The sequence below is a fragment of the Talpa occidentalis genome, unplaced genomic scaffold, assembly GCF_014898055.3.
Source record: "Talpa occidentalis isolate TD23 unplaced genomic scaffold, MPIMG_talOcc4v2.1, whole genome shotgun sequence".
Taxonomy (NCBI): domain Eukaryota; kingdom Metazoa; phylum Chordata; class Mammalia; order Eulipotyphla; family Talpidae; genus Talpa; species Talpa occidentalis.
Window position 1 is genome coordinate 54,088,180 of NW_026555331.1, and position 26,027 is coordinate 54,114,206.

Here is a 26,027-nt window from a genome sequence, read left to right on the forward strand (position 1 = left end):
ACAGAGTATTTTAACAAAATTAGAAGTTTTTGTAAGTGTGAATAGTAAATACTGATGTTTAGCTTGCCTTTCATTTGAACAAGATTTAGCATCTTTTCATATAGTTAGGAAGCATTTTCATTTTTTTCCGTGAATAATCTGCTCATATGCCTCATTTTAGTGGAATTTTGGGCTTTTATGCTCTACATTTAGAAGTACCGTATAATTAGGTTATTGAGCTTTGTTTTAAACAGATGTAAACTGCAAGTGTTTTTCCTCAATAGTCATGTTTCATGTTTTATATTTGAAACACAGGATTTTAAGACAAAACAGACTAATAATCACCCTGGCTATCTCCTTTAATGTGGTAGGGAGGTACAGCACTCAGGGCACAGAGCAAGGATTACTGTCTTGAATATGATGTTCATAACACAGAACAGCAATAGCCTCACACCCATGACAATGGCACATGTTAAAAAACAAAAAAAAAAGTCTCTGGTTTATAGTTGCTTGTTGATTTTGATTTTTTCTTTATTATAATTAGTCTTTTTCCTGGTCCCTTATTTAAGTTTTCTAAATTCCTGCTATGAGTGAGACCATCCAGTATTTTTCTTTTTCTTTCTGGCTTATTTCACTCAGCAAAAAAAAGAATAAGAAGAAGAATAAAAGAACCAATATATATGGGATTCTCTATTTTCATATTAACAACAAATTAAACCAGGAATATCTGTAAATGTCTCACAGATTCATTGATCTCTTAATTAAATGAATCTATTTTAGTTATCAAAAAAAAAAAGTATTGGAGAGGATGCATAGGAAAAGGAACCCTACTACACTGTTGTGGAAACATGAACAGATGAAAATACTCTGGGAAGCAATCAGGATTAATCTTAAAAATTTTAAATGAAATCTCACATGATCCAGCAATCCTACTCTTGGGCCTATAGCCATACACTATGAAGTCATCAACAAAATACTCCATATCTTCCACAATATTTACAATAGCATTATTTGTAATAGCCAGGACATGGAAGCAATCTAAAATCACCTTTAACTAAAGAAAGGATCAAGAAGAAGTGGTGCATACACATTGTGGAGTATTATATTGCCATAAGAAAGAATCAAGTGTATACATTTTCAACAAAATGAGGGGAATTTGGAGAAATATTTGCAGCAAAGACAGGCAGAACAATAAAACATATAATGGACATCCACATAGGAGATAATTCAACAACGTAAAAGAGTTTCAAAAACTCGTGGACATCAATAAATAACCTGAGGGCTCTGAGGTTAAGATGGAGGGGTAAAGAAAAAGGACAAGGATCCATAATGGAAAGTGTTGGGGGAAAAAACAAACAAACTCTGTAACTTAAAAAAAAAAAAAAAAAAAAGACCTTTTGCCAATTGCGCAACATGGGTGGAATGGAAGGGGATAATGCTACATGAAATAAGTCAGAAGGAAAAAAACAAATAGTGGATAATTTCACTTATATGTGGAATACTGAGAAATAAAACAAAGGGTCTGACAAAACAAAATCCACTAACAAACCCTAGAAATATGACTGTAGAATTAAAACTATCAGACTCAAGAAGGGGAAGAGGAGGAGGGAGAACAAAGTAGAGGGTATCCAGAGGGCTATGGAGGAGGACTATGGGTGTCTTGGCTAATACACAGTCACATGTAGAGGTCTTTTCAATAAATGTCTTGTGGACATTATTGTCTGCCTTACAACTTAACCTTCCTTACAGGTTTCATATATACAATATTTTACAACAATGTTACATTATGTCACCACCAAAATTCTATTTTTCCATCTATCACTACAGAGTCAAATGCTACTTTTCTAGTACTTGCCTAAGATTTACTTTTTCTTTTTGAAGAAAATGCAAGGCTGTGAGCTTCATAGTCACCAGGTGTTCCCTCTCAACTAGGTTACTTTCCAGGAGGCAAAGGATTGTGAATATAGCTCTGCAAACCTGTTTTCTTTTAAATTTAAGTGTAAACATAGGAATTTTTTTGTAACGATATAAATATTTTTTCAATAAAAGCTTCCTTATGGCAACTATTGCTGTCTTCCTTAATAAAAATGAAAAATAACAAATATGCAAAAATTTCAACAATTTCCATGAAGTCTTTAAAAAAGTAATATTAGGTAAATTAAGGAAAACCAGCAAAATTGTACAACTTAAATGGAAAGTCACTGAATTCGAGCTTGGGAGAGAATGGGTGAGAGTAGGGAGGCTGATTCCAATGAATGATCATACCCAAGTGTCTGGGCACCTACAGTTTTATCCAGTCAAGGTAAAATCCATTTTAAGTTCAAAGAACAACTAGTATGTTCTGGTATAGTCACCAATCTGGCTATAAGGAAGACCCCAGAAAAAAAGGAAGGACTAAATCAAGTAGCAACACAAGCTAAATTATGGATCAGGCAACCAGGACTTTGCAATATATACTGGTAATACCAAATCAATTAAGAAATAGTGATGATTATATGTGTGTATTTAAAATGAACATAGAATATAACTGTAAGAGAAAATATTATTAAATTTCTGCAAGTTGTATCCCTTATCATCAGGGAAATACAAATCAAAACCACACTGAAATACCACCTCACATCAGTAAGAATGGCACATATTAAAAAACTAGCAGGGCCTCCCTGGTGGCGCAGCGGTTGAGCGCTGAGTTGTGAAGCTGCCCGCAGCCTCTGCAGCGCCAGTTTGATCCCCGGCTGCTCCCCGGCCACTGGAGGAGGGTCCTGCATGGCGTGCAGACCTCTCCTGCCGCCCACTACTCCCCTCAGCAGTGTACTTCGGTCCTTCTGCCTGCTCTGCTCCCCACTCTGGCTCTGGTGAATTCTCTCACCCTCCCACGCTTCTGACTGTACCCAGTGCTTGTATAAATAAATAAATAATCTTAAAAAAAAAAGTTAAAAAAAAAAAAAGTAGCAATAACAAATGTTGGCAAGGATGTGGCAAAAAAGGAACTCCCCTACATTGCTGGTGGGAGTGCAAACTGGTCCAACCACTTGGAAAGCTGTCTGGAGGTTCCTCAGTCTACTAAAAATGGAGCTACCCTTGGACCCAGCTATTCCACTCCTAGGGATCTACCCAAAGGACATAAAAACATTGACTCAAAAGAACACCTGCACCCCTATGTTTATTGCAGCACTATTTATTTATAGGTAAAACCTGGAAACAACCCAAATGCCCAAAAACAGATGACTGGATCAAGAAGATGTGGCATATATACACAATGGAATATTATTCAGCAATCAAAAAGATAAACTCATGCCATTCACAACAACATGGATGGAGCTAGAAGGAATTATGCTGGTAAAATAAACCAGAAGGGAAAAGAAAAAATATCAGATGGCTTCACTTATAGCAGGACTATAGGGGAGCCAAATAAGACATCAGTGTAAAAAAATAATAACAGTACAAAACACAACAAAGCAAAAACAGACAATTATAAATCAGAGACATCCTGCAGGGGAGGAGGAGGAAGAGGGATCAGAGGAAGGGAGGGAAGAGAACAGGGGACTGAGGTGATGGTGCAGGGGTGTACTGGGGAATGAAATTCCATGGGGACTACACTTGAGGGAGTGGGAGGAAGCAAATATTGTTTAAAAATGATCAATGATATAAAAAATAAAAAATATTAATAAAAAAATTTAAAAAAAGATTTTCTGCAAGTTGTAAGGAAGGTTAAGTTGTAACGCAGACAATAACGTCCAGAGAGGCCTAAAAAAGCAGGACTAAGTCAGAAGCTAGTTTTGCATAGCATTAGACAGACAAAATTAAAATGATCTAAAAATATGTGAGGGTTTATTAAAGGGCATTCCTATGTAAGAGTATCTTCATATATATTATTTAGTCAACAGGAAACATTTCATGGTATAAAATTCAAAAGTTATCTTCCTATTAGGAGTAAAAAATACTATTGTTTTTGTAAAAATCATAAAATTATTACATTAGAGATTTTTAAATGTCATGATGTATATGACCTCATTTATAATATTTTCTATCATTTTCTTTCTTTTATCTAGCCACTAAGACAAATTTTAATGTTTCTGTTTAGAAAGATAATTGGACAATGTACACCAACTATTGATGGCTATTCTAGGTGCTTTTCCCTTTCCCAACTACATGTTAGATGCACATTTTTTCAGTCAAAATAACGTAATCTCAACAGATTAAATGAAGAGGCAAATATAAAAATACATCAGTTTGCAATTAAGTCAGACATTAAAGATTTTCAAAAATGAAAATAATGTAATTTTCTCACAAATATCTTGTTTTAGAAAATATTTTTCATAAAAATTTTGGATTTGCTAATGTGATGCTTTTATGACTCTAAAGTGAAAAAAACAGTTTTAATTTCTAACATGGCAAATATTGACAGATAAAATCTATATAAACAAAAGATTTTTAGGGTTCTCTATAATATTTCAATTGTAGGGGAACTAAAAACAAAAAAAAATGAAGTGTGAACTTCAATGCCAATGATTCTAAATTTTTAACTAAATCAAATTTCTCTCATGAGCAACAACACATATAATATGATTAACAAACAACTCATAATACTCCAAAAGAGAACTCTAATTGCTATGCCGACCTGCCAAATTTGCTTTCTCCTCAGTTTTTCAAATTTTGGTAAATGGCACCACGCCTCACCTTGTTGCTAATACAAACCTAGGAGTTAGCATATTTCCTCTAAAACTACCAATATCTGATCCATTAGCATTGATTTCCTCTAAAACTGCCTATATCTGATCCATTAGCAACTTCCACTGATACCACCATTAAAATGTATTCTTTATCACATCTTTTCTCTGTATCTTCACAATTATCACCCCAGAGAAAGGCATAATCATATTTTCTTGGCATCATGGTATTAAAAAAAAAATTACTGAATAAAGTTTTAAAAGGTCATTATAGAAAAGTACAAAAATCTTCCATACCATCATCACCTTCATCATTATATTCATAAGGACAGAATCCAAGCATCTTCTATAATATGATTTACTAGTTTTCATTTTTTAATATATTGATTCACTGAATCAGTCATTCCAGTTTCTCTAACCAAATTCTAAAGACTGACTCAGAAATGGTGATATTATATATTCCATGCAATAACATTCACTAAAGAATCTAAGCATGCAACATTAAAAGTTTTAAAATGTTATCAAAAATAATTATATTTGAACACTTAATACTTTATAAATGATTTCATTTAAGCAGTGGATTAAAACATAAGTTCCATATTTCTTTTCCATTAGATTGATAGTTTAACTTACCTTATCAAGTTCATCTGAAATTGCAATACCTGGGATTCAAAAGAGATTTATAAAAAGGATTTAGAAGCAATCTACAATAATCTGATGTTAAAAACAAAAAAATTCTATTTATAAAACCAACGCATTTTTCATTTTATTTTTCTTTGTATTAGTGCCTCAAAATAATGTGCTACATCCTTGCTACTAATGAAAGCAAATGAGGAATTTAAGTCAACTATAACATGAACTGCTGAAACAATGCAAATGACATATAAAAATAAAAGAAGAACTAAATTGCTTGTGGGTGATTAAAGGCAGAGCAACCTTACAAAGATACTGGTAGAGAAATTGTCCTTATGTTATAATAACAGTGTATAATAATTTACACCCTTTACAATTTTGTGTTGTCCTAAGAATTAATTCAGACTCCTAGAGTGATAAAATATTAAAACAGAATTGAGTTTGGAGAACATTTATTTTAATTCTCTTACTGTACTGATAAGGACACAGTCCAGAGAGCTTCAAGAATTTTCTCACAGTTCCTTGTACTGCCAATTTACTGAGCCAATGGATAAGTGATTCTTCTCACAAATTTCCCTATTCACCATCCATATACACCTCAAAATATATCAGTATAATTTCTTTCTTACTCATTCCTCCAAAACTGTTCTTACTCAGCAATATGAAGTTTTAGTACTTTATTTGTGTGATGATAGACTGCTAACCTCACTCTCTCTTTTTTTTTTTTTTTTGAAAGGTTGTCCTTTTTGTCTATTCTTCTTCATTGTCTCCTTCACAAGAATCTACTTTGAGGGGGGAAGTCCTTTTCTGAAATGCCAAAGATTCTCTGCTGAGCTGTTTTTCTTTTCACTTGATATACTTTCCTTGGTAATATTACCCATACTATTGGTATTTTTATTTCTTGATATGGTGATCACCAACAAATCTTGATCTCCAGCACAGAGGTCAGACTAAAGGTATCTTCTGTAGTCTCCCTGCTCTTTTCTTTTGAATATAGTTGTGTCAAGGAATGAAGACAGGCATTATGGTCAGCCCTCAGGTCTAGGGCATATCACAAATGGAAGTTGATTCAAACACCAGTGTGGGATGGGCCAAGAGACAATGAAAGGTCTAAAGTTTGAAGTGCAAGGGAACACAGAGAAAACAACAATAATAGAATTGAAGCTGCAGTTTAGCAAACCACAGAGCACAAGAAAGAATGAGGTGAGTTGGAAAAGAGACCTGAAAATAGTCTCCAGAAAATAAGACAAAAGTTACCTTCTCAGGTACAGAATTTCTGTAGGAAGTACTCCATTAGTTCCTAGATATCTCCATTCTACTACCCTACCTAATTAATCAATTAGACACGAAGCAGGAAAAATATGCCCTATTCATGTCAGCAAATGACACAACCCATCCCACTACAGGTAAAACTAGAAACAGGTGTTTTTCAGACACATTTTTCATAGCAATATACTATATAATTCTCTTGGTAAAAGCTACCGGTCACTAAGAAATTTTATGTGTCACTACATGAAGAGTTTAGCCAGAACTTAAAAATTTTGGGTGACCTAAGCTTAACAACTATTCAAGGACTTCCTATATTATGAAAGCAGCTCCTTCAAGTAATTCAAGAAGCAGGTTCATGATGGAGTAGCATATTTCAACTGGGCAATTATAACTGCTGAATATACATGCAAGAACTTAAGATATAATGTCACCACAGTAGGGGATAATTGTAAACAAATATGCTATCCCAATGCTTTCTGGACAATTGTAAACCTTTTTTAAATGACTAATATACATCACACATTTAGAATGTTTTGGCTTAAAAATATACAGAATTACAAATAATCATTTGGAATAACTCAGAGAGAAATGTAGGAATTTTGTAAAGTTTGAATTTTATGGACTGTTTTATGTAACAGTCTACAGTAAATTTAAAAGGCATTAGTCCTATTTACAAAAGCCAAATAAAAATATATATGTGCACACATACACATATATATCAAATAATTATATTTACATTTAATACAATACTACAAAAATGTTCTTTCCATATGAATGCATGATTAATCCTGAATATATTGTTTAAAATTTTCTAAAAAAACAATTTATTTGTAACAGAGAAAAATATAGATAGATAAAAAGCTTTTTATCAACCAAACTCATAAAACTTAGATATCTGGAGTTAAATAACCCATCATTCCATTGTCTTGGATTCTGGAAACTCTAAATTTGTTTTAACTTTCTGTATTAATGCCCTTGTTTTATTATTCAATTTTTAGAGATATCAATTGATTTTATATTTCTTTTATAGCTCAGAGTTAAGAATATGTTATTCATAACAACAGCAATAATATTTCATATTTTTATAATGTATCCAAGAACTAGCAGTAATTGAGGCCTCCAAATAATGAAAATGTGTATTATAATTGTTCTTGACATGAATCATGAGCTTGATCCTTGGGTCCTCTGTCTTCTGTTTGTTACTCTAGTTTCAGCAAGCATCACAAGATGTTCTGCAAGGTCAATAAAGTTTACCAGTGGAAAATGGAGATCAAGAGAAAGGCTGCTGTGAAGACATTTTAAAGTACTAGGAAGTGATGAATAAAATTCAAATGAGATAAATGGGAAACTTGGTTTAGTGAATGAATTGTGCCTCTCTAATCATTTCAAATGGTTGGTCTTACATAATTTGTTCAAATAGTATTATCATATTTCTTAACATTTATATCTTTGATGATTTTTCCTTAGAAATAATAAAATATAATTAATCTCCAGTTTATTATACATGTTCTTTCAGCTCTCTATTATCCATGTCAAATTGCCTAGGGTATTTTTCATGTTTTCTTATTTCATTTTTAATCAAAGCTTGAACTGATTAAAAGCTATTGAAAGAATATTAAAGACACACTTCCTTACAGAAGCATGAAGCTCTAATGAGAACCATTTGTATTGAGTAGCCAGGAAAATTCTACCAGGGCCTAGCAGAACACTCATGGCTATTCCCTGAGAAGACAAGAACAATTCTTGGATATTTCATTAACCCTTAAAAACCATATTTTAAGTTAATATTTTTAAAGTTTATAGAAACTAGGGAGCAATGGTGAATAGAAAATATGCAAGAGAAGATGCAGTGTTGCTAAATATATTGTAAGGAAAGGAGACCCATGCAGGATTTGACCATGGGACACTTTATGCATACTGGAACACATGCTCTTTCTAGAAGTCAGAGACCTTAAAGGAAATATTGGCCTATAAAAGTAGCCATAGTGGTATGGCTTAGCAGAGCGGTAGTACCCAAATGTAGAGGCAGACTAACTGTAGAAGTAGAAGCAGGAAAAATGAGTTCTTTCTCAAATAAAGATTCTCTTCTAAAAGGCAAGGGCCCAAAAATAGATGACTGGATCAAGAAGATGTGGTACATATACACAATGGAATATTACTTAGCAATCAAAAAAGATAAGCACATGCAGTTTGCAGCAACATGGATGGAGCTAGAGGGGATCATACTCAGCAAAATAAGTCAGAAAGAAAAAGAAAAATACCAGATGGTCTCACTCATAGCAGGAATTTAGAAAACATAAATAAGGGACCAGGAAAAAGACTAATTAATACAAAGTAAAAATCAAAATCAACAAGCAACTATAAACCACAGACACATTATGAGGGGGGAGGGTGGGGAGAGAAAGGACTAGGGTCAAAATAAGGCGGGGTGCAACTGTATGGGGAATATAACCAAAATGAAAATGCATACATTGTGCAAAAATGAAAAATGATGTAAGAATTATATAAAATAAAATATTTTTTTAAAAAAATTAAAAGGCAAGGGCTTCCACAGGAATGTCAGAGGTGAATTTTTTACTCTGAGGTAGGGCAAACTACTTGAATGATTTACATTTATGTCCTTCAACTTATGGATCTTTCCATTAATTACAGTCTTCAAAGAGGTCCCAGGAATTATATAAATTATAATTTTTTTAAAGAAATGTAAGTAGCACTTTCCATAATTCCTTACAGATTAATCATGTCACTCATTTCATAAGAGTAGGTCAGAAAATTCATATGGTGTAAAATGAACTACTTATCCAAAATCTGTTTCTCCACTGGAAAGATAACCCCAATGATACTAGAATGCAGAAATAGACTCCCACATCCTTCTCTTTTAAAAAATCTTTTTTCAACTAAGAAATAATATAAACATCAAAATATAGAGTATAGGATATAGAAATTACCATTTTGTGCTGCAGCTGGCGCAAACAATAACCAACTCTGTACATGTCTTCCCAACTCCTCATTCAGTATTTCAAGCTACAATGGTAGTGGGAGTTGTGGAGTAAGTATTTAGACCATGGAAGTTAGCAAATGCTACAAATTATGGCTTATTTTCAGAGCCAGTATATCAGGACATCACTGAGAATAATGGATAACATTAAAGCAAATACCTGCGTAAATATCATACATATCAACAAATAGAAAATTGATGATGCCCTAGACCTAATTTTGATCATGTCAATTGTTGCTGATTTCTTCTCAGGCAAATTACTGCTACAAATTGAAGGATTTATTAACTTTTAAACATTTGAAACTATGAGAGCTTAACTTGCCTGGATGTACTGACTCATCCTACCCCTGAAACAAACTACTTACATTATTCTATTTATAGCATTATGCTTTTTTTCCAACTATAAGCAATTTCCTTACCTGTTTGGTATGGTGTGGGTATCACTCCTACTCTCTCTCAGAAACAAAATCAAAATGACCCCCAAATCCCAATGAATACCCTCTTATCTTCTCCTACTAATTACTATTCTCTTTGACACCTTTCCTTTTCATTAAAACTTTTTAAACTATACCATTTCTCTCCCTTATTGTCCATTCACTTTTCCACCCACTGCACACTAACATATGCATCTATTTTCATAAAACTATTTTTTAAAAACTAACTATACAACTCCTGATTGCCAAACTAAATGGAGGCTTTCTATTACAAGACAATGTTTCATTTCATTTTAACATACATGTTCAACACTAAAACACAGAAAACACAATAAGAGGGAAAAGGAAAGTAAATCTCAGTGTTAAGAAATGATAATTTGAGAATTCCTCTAAATTCACATATATGGACACATATATAGATGTCACATGCCTATATATACATATGTATGTAACAAAAACTGAAAAACAACATGCATTCTATTTTGTTATCTGCTTCTGATGAAAAACATATCTTAACTATATTATAATAAAAATTTTCTACCACAAAATTTTAATAGTCATACAATCTACCATGTGTGAATGTACCATGAGATCTTTATTCATTTCACTAACAAAAAATGTAAAATATACAGCTTTTTACTGTTCTGAATCCCAATGTAGTGAACAGTAGTAGCATACCTTGGAGATAACTATATACACCCTAGTTTTTCTACTTTTTACTTTATTTTTTTTTTGATGTAACACTGGTTTACAATATGAGATATGATTTAGAGGTATATGATTACCACCTCCAGGAGTTGTTGCCCCACCACATCCACCACTAAGACACGCACATACTCTACCACAGCCTATTGCATTCCTTCTACACTGTTTTTTCCCTTCCCTATCCCTATCCCCCTCCCCTTCTGGTATCCTCAGTTCCACAGTTAGATTTCTAGGGTTTGCTATTGGTTTGGCTTAATCTGATTCCTTATGTTTTTCTCTATTTCCACATAAATGTGACACCATTTGGTATCTTTCTTTCTCTTTCTGACTTATTTTGCTTAGCATAATCCCCACCAGTTCCTTCCTGGTTGTCAAGAGTTCATCTTTATTTTGACAGCTGAGCAGTATTAAATTGTGTATATATACTACATCTCGCTAATTCAAACACTCATCTATCTTTGGACAGTTAAGTTGTGTCCATAACTTGACTATTGTAAATATTGCTGCAGTGAACATGGGAATGTACATATCCCTTCAATTGGTGTTTTTATATTCTTCAAGTAGATACCTGGGAATGGAATTAGTGGATCACACAGTAAACCCATCTTTAATATATTAAGACCCATCTTTAATATATTAAGAAACCTCCATACTGTTTTCCATGGAGGCTGGATCAGTATAGATTCCCACCAGATTCTTCACATCCTCACCAATACTTGTGGTTTCTGATCTTTTTGAAATGGCTCATTCTCTAAGATGTGAGGTGGTATCTCATTGTGGTTTTCATTTCCATTTCCAAGATATTAAGTGACAATGAACATTTTTCATGTTCCTGTTGACCATTTGAATATCTTCCTTGCAGAAGTGCCTATTTAGTTCTTCTGCCCATTTTTTGATTGAATTGTTTCCTTTGTATTGAGTTGTAGGAATTCTTTATAGATCTTGGATATCAGCCCCTTATCAGATATAAGGTGTGAAAATATTTTCTTCCAACCAGTAAGGTGTATTTTTGTTTTAGTGATAGTTTCCTTTGCTATGCAGAAACTTCTTAGTTTGATTTAGTCCCAATTATGTTCTCTTGTTTTTCTTAATGTTGGTGATAAATCCACAAAGATATCACTGAAACCTATGTCATAGAGTATTTACCTATTTTTTTTTTCTTCTATGTGTTTTATGATCTTAGGTATCACACCCAAGTATTTATCCATTTTGAGTTAACTATTGTTTATGGTGTGATAGATGTAACAGTGTCATTCTTTTTCATGTGTCTGTCCAATTTTCTCAGCAACACTTATTGAAGAGACTTGCCTTTCTCTAGTGTATATTCTTGGAAGCGTTATTGTAGATTAACTCTCCACAGAGGTGTGGATTTATTGCTGGGCTTTAAATTCTACTTTACTGTCTATGTGTCCATTTTTGTTCTAGTGCCATACTGTTTTGATTATTATAGCTTTGTAGAATTGTTTGATGTCTGAGAATGTGATACTACCATTCTCTTTCTCTTTCAGCATTCATTTGGCTATTCAGAGTCTTTTGTGGTCCCACATAAATTTAGCAATGTTCGTTCTACTTCTTCAAAAACTCCATTAAAACCTAGATAGGAATTGCATTGAAAATGTATATTGCTTTGGGTAAGGTGGCCATTTTAAAAATTTTAATTATTCCAATCCAGGAGCAAAGAATATCTTTCCATTTCTTTTGTGTCTTTTTTTTTAAGTCTTACACTTTTCACTGTACAAGTCCTTCACCTCCTTAGTAAAGTTTAATTCTAGGTATCTAATTCTTTTCAATGCAAATGTCAATAGTATTGTCTACTTGCTTAGTGTACACATAGGATTTTTAAAATATTTTTATATATTGATTTTGAAATCTGACACTTCATTGAAGTGACTTATTGTTCCAATTAGTTTTTATTGGATTTCTTATGATTTTCTATGTATATTATATCATCTACAAATACTGATAGCTTTACTTACTTTTTCCAATTTGGATCCATGTAGGGTTTGCTATTGGTTTGGCTTAATCTGATTCCAGGGTACATTCACACATGTAGGATCCTAATTGATCTACTTAGGACTCCCAATACTAAAGTGAATAGGAGTGGTGAAAGTAGATATCCTTGTCTTGTACCATAGCTTAGTGGTGAATCTTTCAGTTTTCCACTACTGAGGATAATATTAGCTGTGGGTTTGTCACATATTGCCTTTATTATTTTGTGGTCTATTCCATCTATCTAGGTTTTGGTTGTGCTTTTTTTTTTAGGGTTTTTATCATAAGTAAATGGTGAACCTTATAAAAATACTTTCTGGCATCTTTTGCTATGATCATGATTTTTACCTTTCCTTGTATTGATGTCGTGAATTATGTTGATTAATTCTCATATGTTGAATCATCTTTGTGTCCCTGTAATAAATTGCACTTGCTCATGGTGTATGATCCTTTAATACAATGTTGAATTCAGTTTGCTAAGATTACATTAAGGGTTTTTCATCTACATTCATCAGGGAAATTGATCGGCAGTTTTCTGATTTTGTGGTATCATTGACTGGTTTTTGTATCAGGTTAATGGTCTCATAAAATGTGTTTAGAAGTATTCCTCCCTTCTCAATTATTTGGAAGAGTGCGAGGATAGGTATTAGATCATCTTTGAAGGTTTGGTAGAACTCACCAGTGAGTTCATCTGGTCCTAGAATTTTGTTTTTTGGGAGACTTTTGATGACATAATTTCCTTCCTTGTGTTTAATTTGTTCAGGTTTTCTATTTTTCCCTGATTCAGAGTCAGATGGTTGTGTATTTCTAGGATTTTATTCATTTCTTCAAAGCTATTCAGCTTAGAAGCATAAAAATTTTTATGGTAATCTTTTATTATTCTCTGAATTCTGAGATGTCTATTATAACTATTCCTCTTTTATTTCTGAATCTGTTTAGGTTTTCTCCCTTTTTTTCTTTCTGAGCCTAGCAAGAGGTTTGTCTATTTTGTTTATTTTTTTCAAAGTTTTGGGTTTCATTAATCTTTTTGACTATATATTTTATTTCTATTTCATTTTATTTCTATTTAATTTTATTTCTATTTAATTTCTCTGCTGGTGTTTGGGTTTATTTTTTTATTTTTTTTTAGCAACTTGAGGTGGGAGTTAAGATTATTTCTTTGTGCTCTTATATAGCAATATAGGCTATATAAGTCCCTCTTAGTATTCCTTTTGCTGTGTCCCATTGTTCTTGTAAGCTGTGTCCTCATTTTTTAAGGTATTTTTTTCTTTCTTCTTTGATTTCCTGTTTAGCCCAAGTCATTCAGTGTTGTTTAGTCTCCACATGTTAATAATTTTCCTGCCTTTGTCTTGTGGTTGACTTGTAGTTTGATAACATTGTGTTCAGAAAAGATGCTTTGTATGATTTCAATATTCATGAATTTATTGATATTTATCTTGTGACTCAATAGGATCAGTCTTGGATAATGTCCCATTTGCACTTGAGAAGAATGTGTATTCAGTTTTGGGGACGGTGCAGTGACTTATAAATGTCCAGCCTATGTGATCTAATTCTATGTTAAGGCTATTTTGGTATGGCTGACCAGTCCATTGGTGAAAATGGGGTTTTGATGCCCCAGCTATTAATGTTTTGCTCCTAATGTGTCTTTCCAGATTTGATAATTGTCCTATACAATTTGGTGTTCCTACATTTGGGGAATAGATGTTGAGTGAGTATTATGCATCCCTGCTGTAATAGAAGAGTATTATGCCTTTTAATAGTGTTTGTCCTTGGGCCTCCCCAGTGGCACAGCAGTTTAGCACCAGGCTGCGAAGCTGCCCGCAGACTCTGCAGCACCGGTTCGATCTCCGGCCAATGGCAAGGGTCCCACATGGCGCGCAGACCTCTCTTGCCACACCCGCTGCTCCCCTCAGCATTGTCCTCCATCTGTCTGCCTGTTCTGCTCCCCGCTCTGGCTCTGGTGAATTCTCTCACCCTCCCACATTTCTGACTGTACCCAGTGCTTGTATAAATAAATAAATAAAGATTTTTTTAAAAAATAGTGTTTGTCCTTTTTATAGTGTCTATCCCGGTGTTTTCTTATCCTTTTTATCAAGAAATCTATTTTATCTAAATATGGCTGCCTCTGCCTTCCTTTGGGTTCCATTTGTTTGTAGGATTACTTTCTGACCCTTTACTTTTAGCCTATGTTTATCTTTGGAGCTCAGGTGCATTTTCTGGAGAGAGATAAAGTTGAACTGTGGTTTTGATCCAACCAAGCTCTCTGTATTTTTTAACTAGTAAGTTCAGAAAATTTACATTTAGAGTGACCATAAATATAATATATTAGGGTCCACTACTGTCATTTTGTTCTTTGTTTTTTGGTTCTACTTCTCTTTCTTTTTTTTTGTGTGTGTGGATATTCTTCTCTGATAGTTAGATGAAAGTTCTTTCAACATTTCTTGTAGGGGATGTATAGTGCTTGCAAACTCCTTCATCTTCTGTTTATCTAAGAAGCCCTTTATTTCTCCCCCATATCTGAAGGAGGATCTTACAGGATAGAATATTCTTGGCTGGCAGAGTCTTTAAGTGTTTTGATTACAACATTTCATTATCTCCTTGCCTGTAGCATTTCCTCAGAGAAGTCAGATGTATGCCTTTTGGGGTCTACTTTATAGGTTATCTGCTTTTTCCCCTTAACCTGTTTCAGTATTCTTTGTCTTGACCTCTTGGTAGTTTCACTATTCTGTGTCTTGGTGTCAGTCTCATTACATTTAGGTAAATAGGTGCTATTTTAGCTTCATGTACTTGTATATTCACTTCCTTCTCCAGGTTTGGGAAGTTTTCCTCCATTATTTATTTAATAAGTTCTATGTTCTCTTTGTTCTTCCCCTTCTGAGTTACCTGTATTCCTGCATTGCCTTTCTTCATGAAAATGGAAAATTCTTAAAGGATTTATTTTTTCCTTCATATTTCTTTTTTGTTGGATTCTTTGTGCATTGCTATCTTTGAAGTCACTGACTCAATCTTCTATTTGATCTATTCAACTTTCACAGCTTTCTTTTTTATTAAAAGATTTACTTATGCATACAAGAACTGGGGTACAGTCCAGAGGTGTGGGGGTGAGAGGACTCACCAGACACAGACAGGGGAACAGAACAGGCAGACAGACTGAAATACACTGCTGAGGGGAGCAGCAGGCAAGTCATGAGAGGTCTGCTGTGCCATGTGGGTTGCTCCCTGGACAGGAATTGAACTCGTGCTGCCGTGGCTGCAGATAGCTTCATGGTTGGGGTCTTAACACCTTGCACCACCAAGGAGGCCCCCTACTTTCAGAGCTTTCTCCAAAATTTTTTATCCCTCTACTGATCATTTACATCTTGTATCTCTCTTGTCTTCCTATTAAAGATTCAACTTATATCTTATTTTCATTAGTTTTATTTCCTAGGACATTCATTTTTCTGTGTTTTCTTATATGATTCATTAGCTTTTCTGAGTTTTCTTCCATTTCTTTGAATTCCTTTATCATAGCAATTTTGAACATTGTATCTGATAGGAAGATCTTCCATGTCTTTGTGGATTATTTCTGAAGATATCTTTTCTCTCAATTGTTTAATATTAACTTGAAGACTCAGGATGCTATGTATTGTTTTCCATTTCCCCATTTCAGTTTTCTAAGTTGCTATGTATTCATGTCCTAAGGGTACAGAACTACCACTTTTCCAGTAGATGGCACTGTATGTCAGGGACAATTAATTTGTAACTTCCTTATCCCTATCACAGAATCATGGACATGAACCACAATTTCTGCCCTGGCCACTGCCTCCAGGCTTCTCTTGCTATAGAGAGCTGTTATCGAGAGCTAAAGAGAGTTGAAATTCCTCAGAATCTCTTCTGTTGTTGTTGGTGCTTGGTCTCTGATATCCAGGAGGTGTTCTAGTTCCAGTTTTTCCCCAAGTCTCAAGATCCAATGAGTCAAGTTTTCCTCTGAACTATTTCAGATTATTCACCAAAGAGTAAAGCAGGGAATCCTGCTATGAAGGTATCTTCCCCTCCCCTCAACAACATGATCCTCATATTTTCTTTCTTTTTTTTTTAAAGATTTATTTATTTATTTATACAAGCACTGGGTATAGTCAGAAGCACAGGAGATTTTAGAACAGGGACATTTCTCCGGTAAAGACTGCCTAAAACTAGCAGAAGGCTCCCAGAGAAGCCAGAGGTGAGCTGGGAAGTTCACCCACGCCAGGCCTTTTCTGGCCTGTAGTCCTAGCCCAGGGGGGAGCTGGAAAACACTGCTGGGGCAGACCAGGTGCGCAGGGAGTGCGTCCCGCATTGCCATTTTAGAACAGGGACATTTCTTCAGTAAAGACTGCTTGAAACCGACAGATGGCTCCTGGAGGAGCGAGAGGGGAGCTGAGACGTTCATCCAAGATGCCGGCCAGTCTCAGCAACACAGTGTCCCAATACATACGGCAAATTAGAAAACAGACAGTAGGGAGTATAAGAACCACACATTACCTAGCAACTCCTCAGGAAAAAAGCACACCATAAAAAGAAAACCACCCCCCAGATTGCAATGACAGTAACTTGGAAGAACTTCTGAGACTTCCAGAAAGAGAATTTAAAATTGCCATGATTAAAAAACTGACAGAAGTCATAAAGGAAAACAATGATAAGGGAAAAATAATCAATGATCAGAAGAATGAAACTGAGTCCCTAAAGAGGGAAGTAAAAGAAATGCAGGAGATCAAAGAATTAATGGAGGCACTAAAGAACTCTGGGAAAAGCAATGAAAGCAGAAGAGATGAAATGGAAGAACGAATAAGTACTCTTGAAGACAGAGAAATGAAAAGAACCAAAACAGAAAAGGAAAGAGAAGTGAGAAGGAAAAAAACCGAAGAAAGATTTTAGGAACTATCTGACTCCATGAGGAAAGGAAATATAAGAGTTATAGGAATTCCAGAAGGAGAGGAGAGAGATGTAGGAACAGAGAAAATATTCAAGGAGATAATTGAAGAGAACTTCCCGAATGTGAAGAAGGAGCTGAAAATTGATATACAAGAAGCAAGAAGAACACCAAACTTCCACGACGAAAGGAAAAATACAGCAAGACACATAATAGTAAAGCTCCCAAGAATCCAGGACAAGGAAAAAATAATGAAGCTGACAAGAGGGAAGAAACAGATAACATTCAAAGGAAAACCAATTAGGCTGACATCAGACTTCTCCGAAGAAACACTACGGGCAAGGAGAGAGTGGAGGGACATAGTCAACAGACTCCAAGAAAACAGATGACAACCAAGAATACTCTATCCCACAAAGCTCTCCTTCCTCTATGAAAAAAGAATAAGGACCTTCCTAGACAAACAGAAACTCTGGAATTTCATTATGACTAAACCCCCACCACACACACACTCCAAAAAATACTACAAGGAGTCCTAAAGCCAGAACCTCAGAGGGACGAATAACAATGAAAGAAGGCCAAAAAAAAAGTTATTAAAAGAATAAATAAATAAAAGGAAAGGAAAGACAAACACAATGGCAAAAACAGATGCTAACATATCAATATTAACTCTAAATGTAAATGGACTAAACTCTTCAATAAAAAGACACAGAGTCGCAGGCTGGATTAAGAAACAAAACCCAACCTTTTGCTGTCTCCAGGAAACACATTTAGCTACAAAAGATAAAAATAGACTCAAAGTTAAAGGATGGAAAATAATCCTACAAGCAAATGGACCAAAAAATAAAGCAGGAACAGCTATACTTATATCAAATAAAACAGATTTCAAACTCAAAAAAATAAAAAGAAACCCCAACAGTCACTACATTATGATCAAGGGGACAATACTTCAAGAAGAAATAACACTCATTAACATATATTCACCAAACGAAGGAGCACCAAAATATATCAGACATCTATTGTCATCTCTGAAAACGGACATCAGAGAAAACACATACGTAGTGGGAGACTTCAACACACCACTATCAACAATGGATAGATCAACAAGACAAAAAATAAGTAAAGACACTAAAGCTCTAAATAAGGATCTAGAGCACCTGGGCATAACAGACATCTATAGAACACTAAATCAAAAAAAATCGGAGTAAACATTTTTCTCAAGTGCACACGGATCATTCTCCAGGATCGATCACATACTGGGACACAAGACAAACATCAACAGATACACCAAGATTGAAATCATACCAACCATCTTTTCTGACCATGAAGGCATCAAACTAGAAATAAACCATAAAAAGAAGGCAAGGAACTCTCCTACCTCATGGAGATTGAAAACCACACTACTGGAAGACCACTGGACTAATGAGGAGATCAAAGAAGAAATTAAAAAATTCTTTGAATTGAATGACAAGGAGGACACCAATTTCCTAAATGTATGGGATGCAGCAAAAGCAGTAAGTAAAAGAGGAATATATAGCAATAGAGGCTCACATCAAAAAACAAGAAAGAACTCAAAGAAACAACCTAATCTCGAAGCTCAAAGATCTAGAAAAAGAACAACCAAAAACCCCAAAACCAGTAGAAGAAAAGAAATAATAAAAAACCAAAGCAGAAATAAATGAAATGGAAATTAAAAAAACAATCCAAAAGATCAATGAAACCAAGAGCTCGTTCTTCGAAAAAAATCAATAAAATAGACAAACCCCTAGCCAGGCTCACAAAGGAAAAAAGGGAGAAAGCACAAATAAACAGGATCATAAATGAAAGAGGAGAAATCACAATGGACACAGCAGAAATCAAAAGAATAATCAGTAGCTACTATGAACAGTTATATGGAAACAAGTTCAACAATCTAGAGGAGAAGGACAAATTCCTACAATCTACAATCACCCAAAGCTAGATAAAGAAGATATAGAACACCTAAACAGACCAATTACAAGCAGCGAAATTGAAATGGTAATCAAAAACCACCCCAAAACAAAAGCCCAGGACCTGATGGATTTACAAATAAATTCTACCAAACATTCAAAGACGAATTAGTGCCTATCCTTCACAAACTCTTTCAAAAAATTGAGAAGGAAGGGACAATACCAAACACGTTCTATGAAGCCAACATTACACTAATACCAAAACCAAACAAGGACAACACAAAAAAGGAAAACTACAGGCCAATCTCCCTAATGAATAGTGATGCAAAAATCCGCAATAAAATTTTAGTTATCAGAATCCAACAATGTATCCATAAGATAATTCACCACGACCAAGTAGGATTCATTCCAGGGACACAAGGATGGTTTAACATCTGAAAATCAATCAACGTTATCCAACACATCAACAAAAAGAAATATAAAAACCATATGATAATATCAATAGATGCTGAGAAAGCTTTCGACAAAGTGCAACACCCATTCATGATAAAAGCCCTTGAAATTATTGGGATACAAGGAACATACCTTAACATCATAAAGGCCATATATGCCAAGCCAACAGTCAGTATCATTCTCAATGGTGAAAAGCTGAAAGCATTTTCATTAAGATCTGGAACAAACAAGAGTCCACTCTCACCACTGCTTTCAATACATAGGAATCCCTAGCCAGAGCAATAAGACAAGAGAAAGACATCCAAGGAATCCAAATAGGAAAAGAAGACGTCAAACTATCACTATTTGCGGATGATATGATAATATACATAGAGAACCCCAAAAACTCCACAGAAAAACTAATTCAACTCATCAATCAGTTCAGTAAAGTGGCAGGATACAAAATAAACATGCAAAAGTCAGTAGCCTTCCTATACACAAACAATAATTCTGAAGAAGAAATAAAAAAAAACCATCCCTTTTATTATCGAAACAAAAAAAATCAAATACTTGGGAATAAATCTAACAAAAGAGGTAAAGGTTGTATACAAAGAAAACTATAAAACACTGTTAAAAGAAATAGAAGAAGATACAAAGAAATGGAAAGACATCCCCTGCTCATGGATTGGAAGAATAAACATTATTAAAATGGCCATCCCTATCAAAAGCAATATACAGATTCAATGCTATTCCAATCAAAATTTCAATGTCATTCTTCAAAGAAATAGAACAATTATTGATGAAATTCATATGGAATCACAAAAAACCCCGAAAAGTCAAAGCTCTCCTGAAAAAAAAAGGGAATGGAGGCATCACACTCCCAGACTTAAAACTATACTAAAAAGGCATAATCATCAAAACTGCATGGTATTGGACCAAGAACAGACACACAGACCAATGGAATCGAATAGAAAATCCAGAAATAAACCCACAGATTTATGGTCAACTTATCTTTGACAAAGGAGCAAAAAATATACATTGGAGCAAAGAAAGTTTGTTCAATAAATGGTGCTGGGAAAACTGGGTCGCTACATGCAAAAGAATGAAGCTTGACCACTACCTCACACCATACACAAAAATCAAGTCAAAATGGATTAAAGAACTAGACATAAGACCTGAAACCATAAAATACATAGAAGGAAATATAGGAGAAACACTATGTGATATGCACATCAAAGACATCTTTACAGACACATCACCCAAAGCAGTGATAGTGAAGGCAAAGATAAACAGCTGGGACTACATCAAATTAAAGAGCTTCTGCACAGCAAAAGAGACAATAACAAAAACAAAGAGAAACCCCACCAACTGGGAGAACATTTTTGCACACAACACTAATGATAAAGGACTGATCACAAAAATCTGCAAAGAGCTGATGAGACTCAACAACAACAAAGAAAAGAATCCAGTCAAAAAATGGGCAGAAGAGCTAAAAAGAAACTTCTCTGAAGAGGAAATGCAAATGGCCAACAGGCATATGAAAAAATGTTCAACATCACTTGTAATCAGGGAAATGCAAATCAAAACTACCATGAGATACCATCTTACACCAGTGAGAATGGCACATAGTAAAAAAACTAGCAACAACCAATGTTGGCAAGGATGTGGAGAAAAAGGAACTCTCCTGCACTGCTGGTGGGAGTGCAAACTGGTCCATCCACTATGGAGAGCTGTGTGGAGATTTCTGGACCTATTAAACATAGAGCTTCCATATGATCCAGCAATTCCACTCCTAGGTATTTACCCAAAGGACACAGAAACATCAATTCCAAAGAGCACCTGCACCCCTATGTTTATAGCAGCACTGTTTATAATAGCTAAGCTTTGGAAACAACCCAAATGCCCAAAAATAGATGACTGGATCAAGAAGATGTGGTACATATACACCATGGAATATTACTCAGCATTCAAATAGATAAACGCATGCAATTTGCAGCAACATGGATGGTGCTGGAAGGGATCATGCTCAGCAAAATAAGCCAGAAAGAAAAAGAAAAATACCGGATGGTCTCACTCATAGCAGGAATCTAGAAAACTTAAATAAGGGACTGAAAATGAATACCTATAAAAAAGTGAAAATCAAAATCAACAAACTATGAACCAAAGACGCTCTATGGGGGATGGGTGCGGGGAGGGCAGGGATTGTAGTCAAAATAAGAGGGTTGCAATTGTATGGGGAATATAAAAATAAAATTTATTTAAAAAATAAAAAAATAAAAAAACAAACTCATTATACTTTCGGGAAAAAAAAAAAAAAGAAGCACGGGAGGGTGAGCGAATTCACCAGAGCCAGAGTGGGGAACAGAACAGGCAGAGTGACGAAATACACTGCTGAGTGTAGCAGTGGGCAGCAGGAGAGGTCTGCGAGCCATGTGGGACCCTCGCTGGCAGCCGGGGATCAAACTGGCGATACAGAGCCTGAGGGCAGCTTCACAGCCCATCACTCAATCGCTGCACCACCAGGGGAGGCCCTATCCTCATATTTTCCTAAGAAATTATCTGCCACTCTGAACACATTGATTTTTTCCCCCCATTATATTTTCCTCCTTGCTTTTCTTGAAAATATCTATGGTGATTTGTATCTTGTTTCTCTGATAAATCCTTTTCAGTCTCCTCAATTAGATCATTTTCCTATCTGAATCTCAAATATTGATGGTGTGTGTGTGTGTGCTAGTGTGCAGGTGTGTCTTTCCCTATGCACTGAAGAATAAAACATCTATATTCTAACCAAACCTCTCCAAATTACATATCCATCTACCTACCTACCTACCTACCTACCTACCTATCCATCTTTGACTGCTGAGAACAGAGAGCTACCCATACCATCTGGCTATCAGTAAGGTATCTGAATATCTGAAACTGGTGTTTGAAACATAATACTCCTCCTCTCTTAAGCCCTCTTGAGTTCCTGTATTAGCTAGGGGCAACACCCAATGACCTTATTTATAAAACATGCACATCCTTATCTCTTTATTTTCATCTTTCTTTCTTATCAATCACTGAGTCTTAGTCATATAATCTTTACACTTTCATAAACTCATCAGCTCTTTTCTATCCCATGACTATTCAATTTTAGACCTTCCTCATCTTGTCTTTGCCTTTAGGCAAGGATCATATCAATTTTATCCTCCATGCTATGCCAGGAAAACACAGGATCATTGCTTCTTTAAAAGATCCCTAGAGTACAGCTGTCCCATTCCCTGACTCTCCTGCTACCTAGACTTCAGTCTTCATTGTCTTTATTACTTGTTTAACCCTTTATGCATCAACAATACAAAATTTCCTTTCTTTGTAATACCTTTCAACACACATCACTTCTTTCAGTCAAAAAATTCTCTCCCCATTGCACATCTTCACTCTACTTTTATCTTAGCTTTACCTATTTATCAATCTAGACTCTATTCAGATATATTCTCCATAAAGAAGATCACCCTCTTGTTGGAGACTCTTCTTTGCTCGCATAGCTCTGTTATCCGACCTTTTACAAGGCTTTGACGTTCTGCTTTTATATCTGCTTTCTCCTACTAAAAGATAAACTTGACATCTGAGTGTACATGCTATTCATCTTTGAATTTTCACATAAATGTCTGAAGACTAGATAAATGAATATGGGAATGAATGAACAAACTCTGTAATACTATCTCCTTCTACTTTTTTTTCATAGGCTGTTATTCTCTCTCTTCAGCCTATTTTTCAGAAAAAGTAAGACTTTTGGGGTATGCTCATCATTGATGAACTAAATAAGTCATAGGTTATTGTTTTCGGGTTGAGTTCAAATTGCTATTATCAATCATGGAACTTAAATATCTGTCCTTTGCTCTCCCAATAGCTGCAGCTAGTCAGTATTTTCACATGAACTGTAATGTGTAGAGCAAAGATAAACTAAAGATATGCTATCTATGCTCACTTTAGAGAAAACTGCTAAAAGCAGCAAAAGCATTAGGCTGAGAAAACATGGGTGGCCCTGCTACTTGGGAACAGTATCTCACTAAACAAAGGATTATGTTGACCAATGTCACACAATAGGGAACTGCTGCTCCTTAGCATTTAGTTTGGTCAGTTATTTTCCTACTTATCTAGTTTTAAGCATAACTCTTTCTATAGATAAGTGACAGTCCAAGTTCTCAGCATGGTAATCAAATGTACAATGCTAAAATCCATGTAAGCTGATATCAAAGGTCAATACTTTAAGACTCAGAGGCAGATCTGCAGTGAAAAAGGTAGAGTGAAAATGGGCCAGGAAGCAATGGAACCACACGTGGTGCTCATTTAGCAAATCACAACTAAATTATGTGCTAATCACTGTGCTCCATGTTGGGGAGTCAAGGTGTAAGTTGATCCTGTGCCAAGGAAGCAAAAAATCTAATGGGGATAAGTAAAAGGTATGAATTAGCTATGGGACATATATTCATCTCTTGGAGTCTGCCAAGGAATTTCCCCGAACCATTATGGGCAGCAAAATCAAGGATGATCAAGCCTTTAATATAAAATGGTATACTATTTTCCTGTACACAAACAATCAATTGGAAGAAGAAGAAATCAAGAAAACCATCCTTTTTTATAATTGAAACCAAAAAAATCAAATACTTGGGAATAAACCTAACAAAAGAGGTGAAATATCTATACAATGAAAATTAAAAAACACTGTTAAAAGAAATAGAAGACACCAAGAAATGGAAAGATATCCCCTACTCATGGATTAGAAAATCAACATTATTAAAATGGCCATCCTCCCAAAAGCAGTATACAGATTCAATGCTATTCCAATAAAAATCCCAATGACATCTTCAAAGAAATAGAACAAATACTGATGAAATTCATATGGAACCACAAAAAAACACGAATAGCCAAAGCTCTACTGATGAAAACAAAGGAGAAAGGAGGTAGCACACTTCCAAACTTCAAGCTATACTGCAAAGCCATAATAATTAAAACAGTTTGGTATTAGAACAAAAACAGACACTCAGAACAATGGAACCGAATAGAGCCCAGAAATTAAGCCACACTTATATGAACAACTAATCTGTGACAAAGGAGCAAAGAATATGCAATGGAACATGGACAGTTTGTTCAATAAATGGTGCTAGGAAAACTGGACCTCCACATGCAAAAAAAATGAAATTAGACCACTACCTCTCACCATGCACAAAAATCAACTCAAAATGGATAACAGAACTGGACATAAGTCCTGAAACCATAAAATACATAGAAGAAAATATAGGTAAAACACTACAAGACATACATTTCAGAAACATCTTTAAAGACTCATTACCCAAAGCAGTGATAGTGAAGGCAAAGATAAACACCTGAGATTACATCAAACTGAAAAGCTTCTGTACAGCCAAAGAGACATTAACCAAAACAGAGAGACACCCCACTGATTGGGAAAAAATCTTTGCACTCTGTTCAACTCTAAGGAACTGATCACAAAGATATACAAAGAACTCACACAGCTCAACAAAAACAAAATAAACAATCCAGTCAAGAAATGGGCAGAAGAACTCAAAAGACATTTCTCCAAAGAGGAAATGCAAATGGCCAACAGACATATGAAAAAATGTTCAACATCCCTTATCATCAGGGAAATGCAAATCAAAACCACACTGAGATACCACCTTATACCAGTAAGAATGGCATATATCAAAAAAACAAGCAACAAGAAATGCTGGCGAGGAGGTGGTGAAAAAGGAACTCTCCTACATTGCTGGTGGGAGTGCAAACTGGTCCATCCACTATGGAAAGCTGTCTGGAGGTTCCTCAGTCTACTAAAAATGGAGATACCATACGATCCAGCAATTCCACTACTATGGATCTACCCAAAGGACACAAAAGCAGTGATTCAAAAGAACACCTGCACCCCTATGTTTATTGCAGCACTATTTACAATAGGTAAAACCTGTAAACAATGCAAATGCCCAAAAACAGATGACTGGATCAAGAAGATGCGGTATATATACACAGTGGAATATTATTCAGCAATCATAAAAGATAAGCTCATGCCATTCACAGCAACGTGGATGGAGCTAGAAGGAATTATGCTTAGTAAAA

The 26,027-nt window shown here is 35.0% G+C and overlaps 1 protein-coding gene across 1 annotated transcript in view; it reads right to left on the reverse strand.

Moving 5' to 3' along the window:
* CUNH8orf34 (chromosome unknown C8orf34 homolog) overlaps nt 1-26,027 on the reverse strand; it is a 334,852-nt gene that overhangs the window by 226,143 nt on the left and 82,682 nt on the right. Inside the window, 1 exon segment of the mRNA XM_037505640.1 lies at nt 5,280-5,308. Within this exon segment, the coding sequence (XP_037361537.1) occupies nt 5,280-5,308 (29 nt within the window).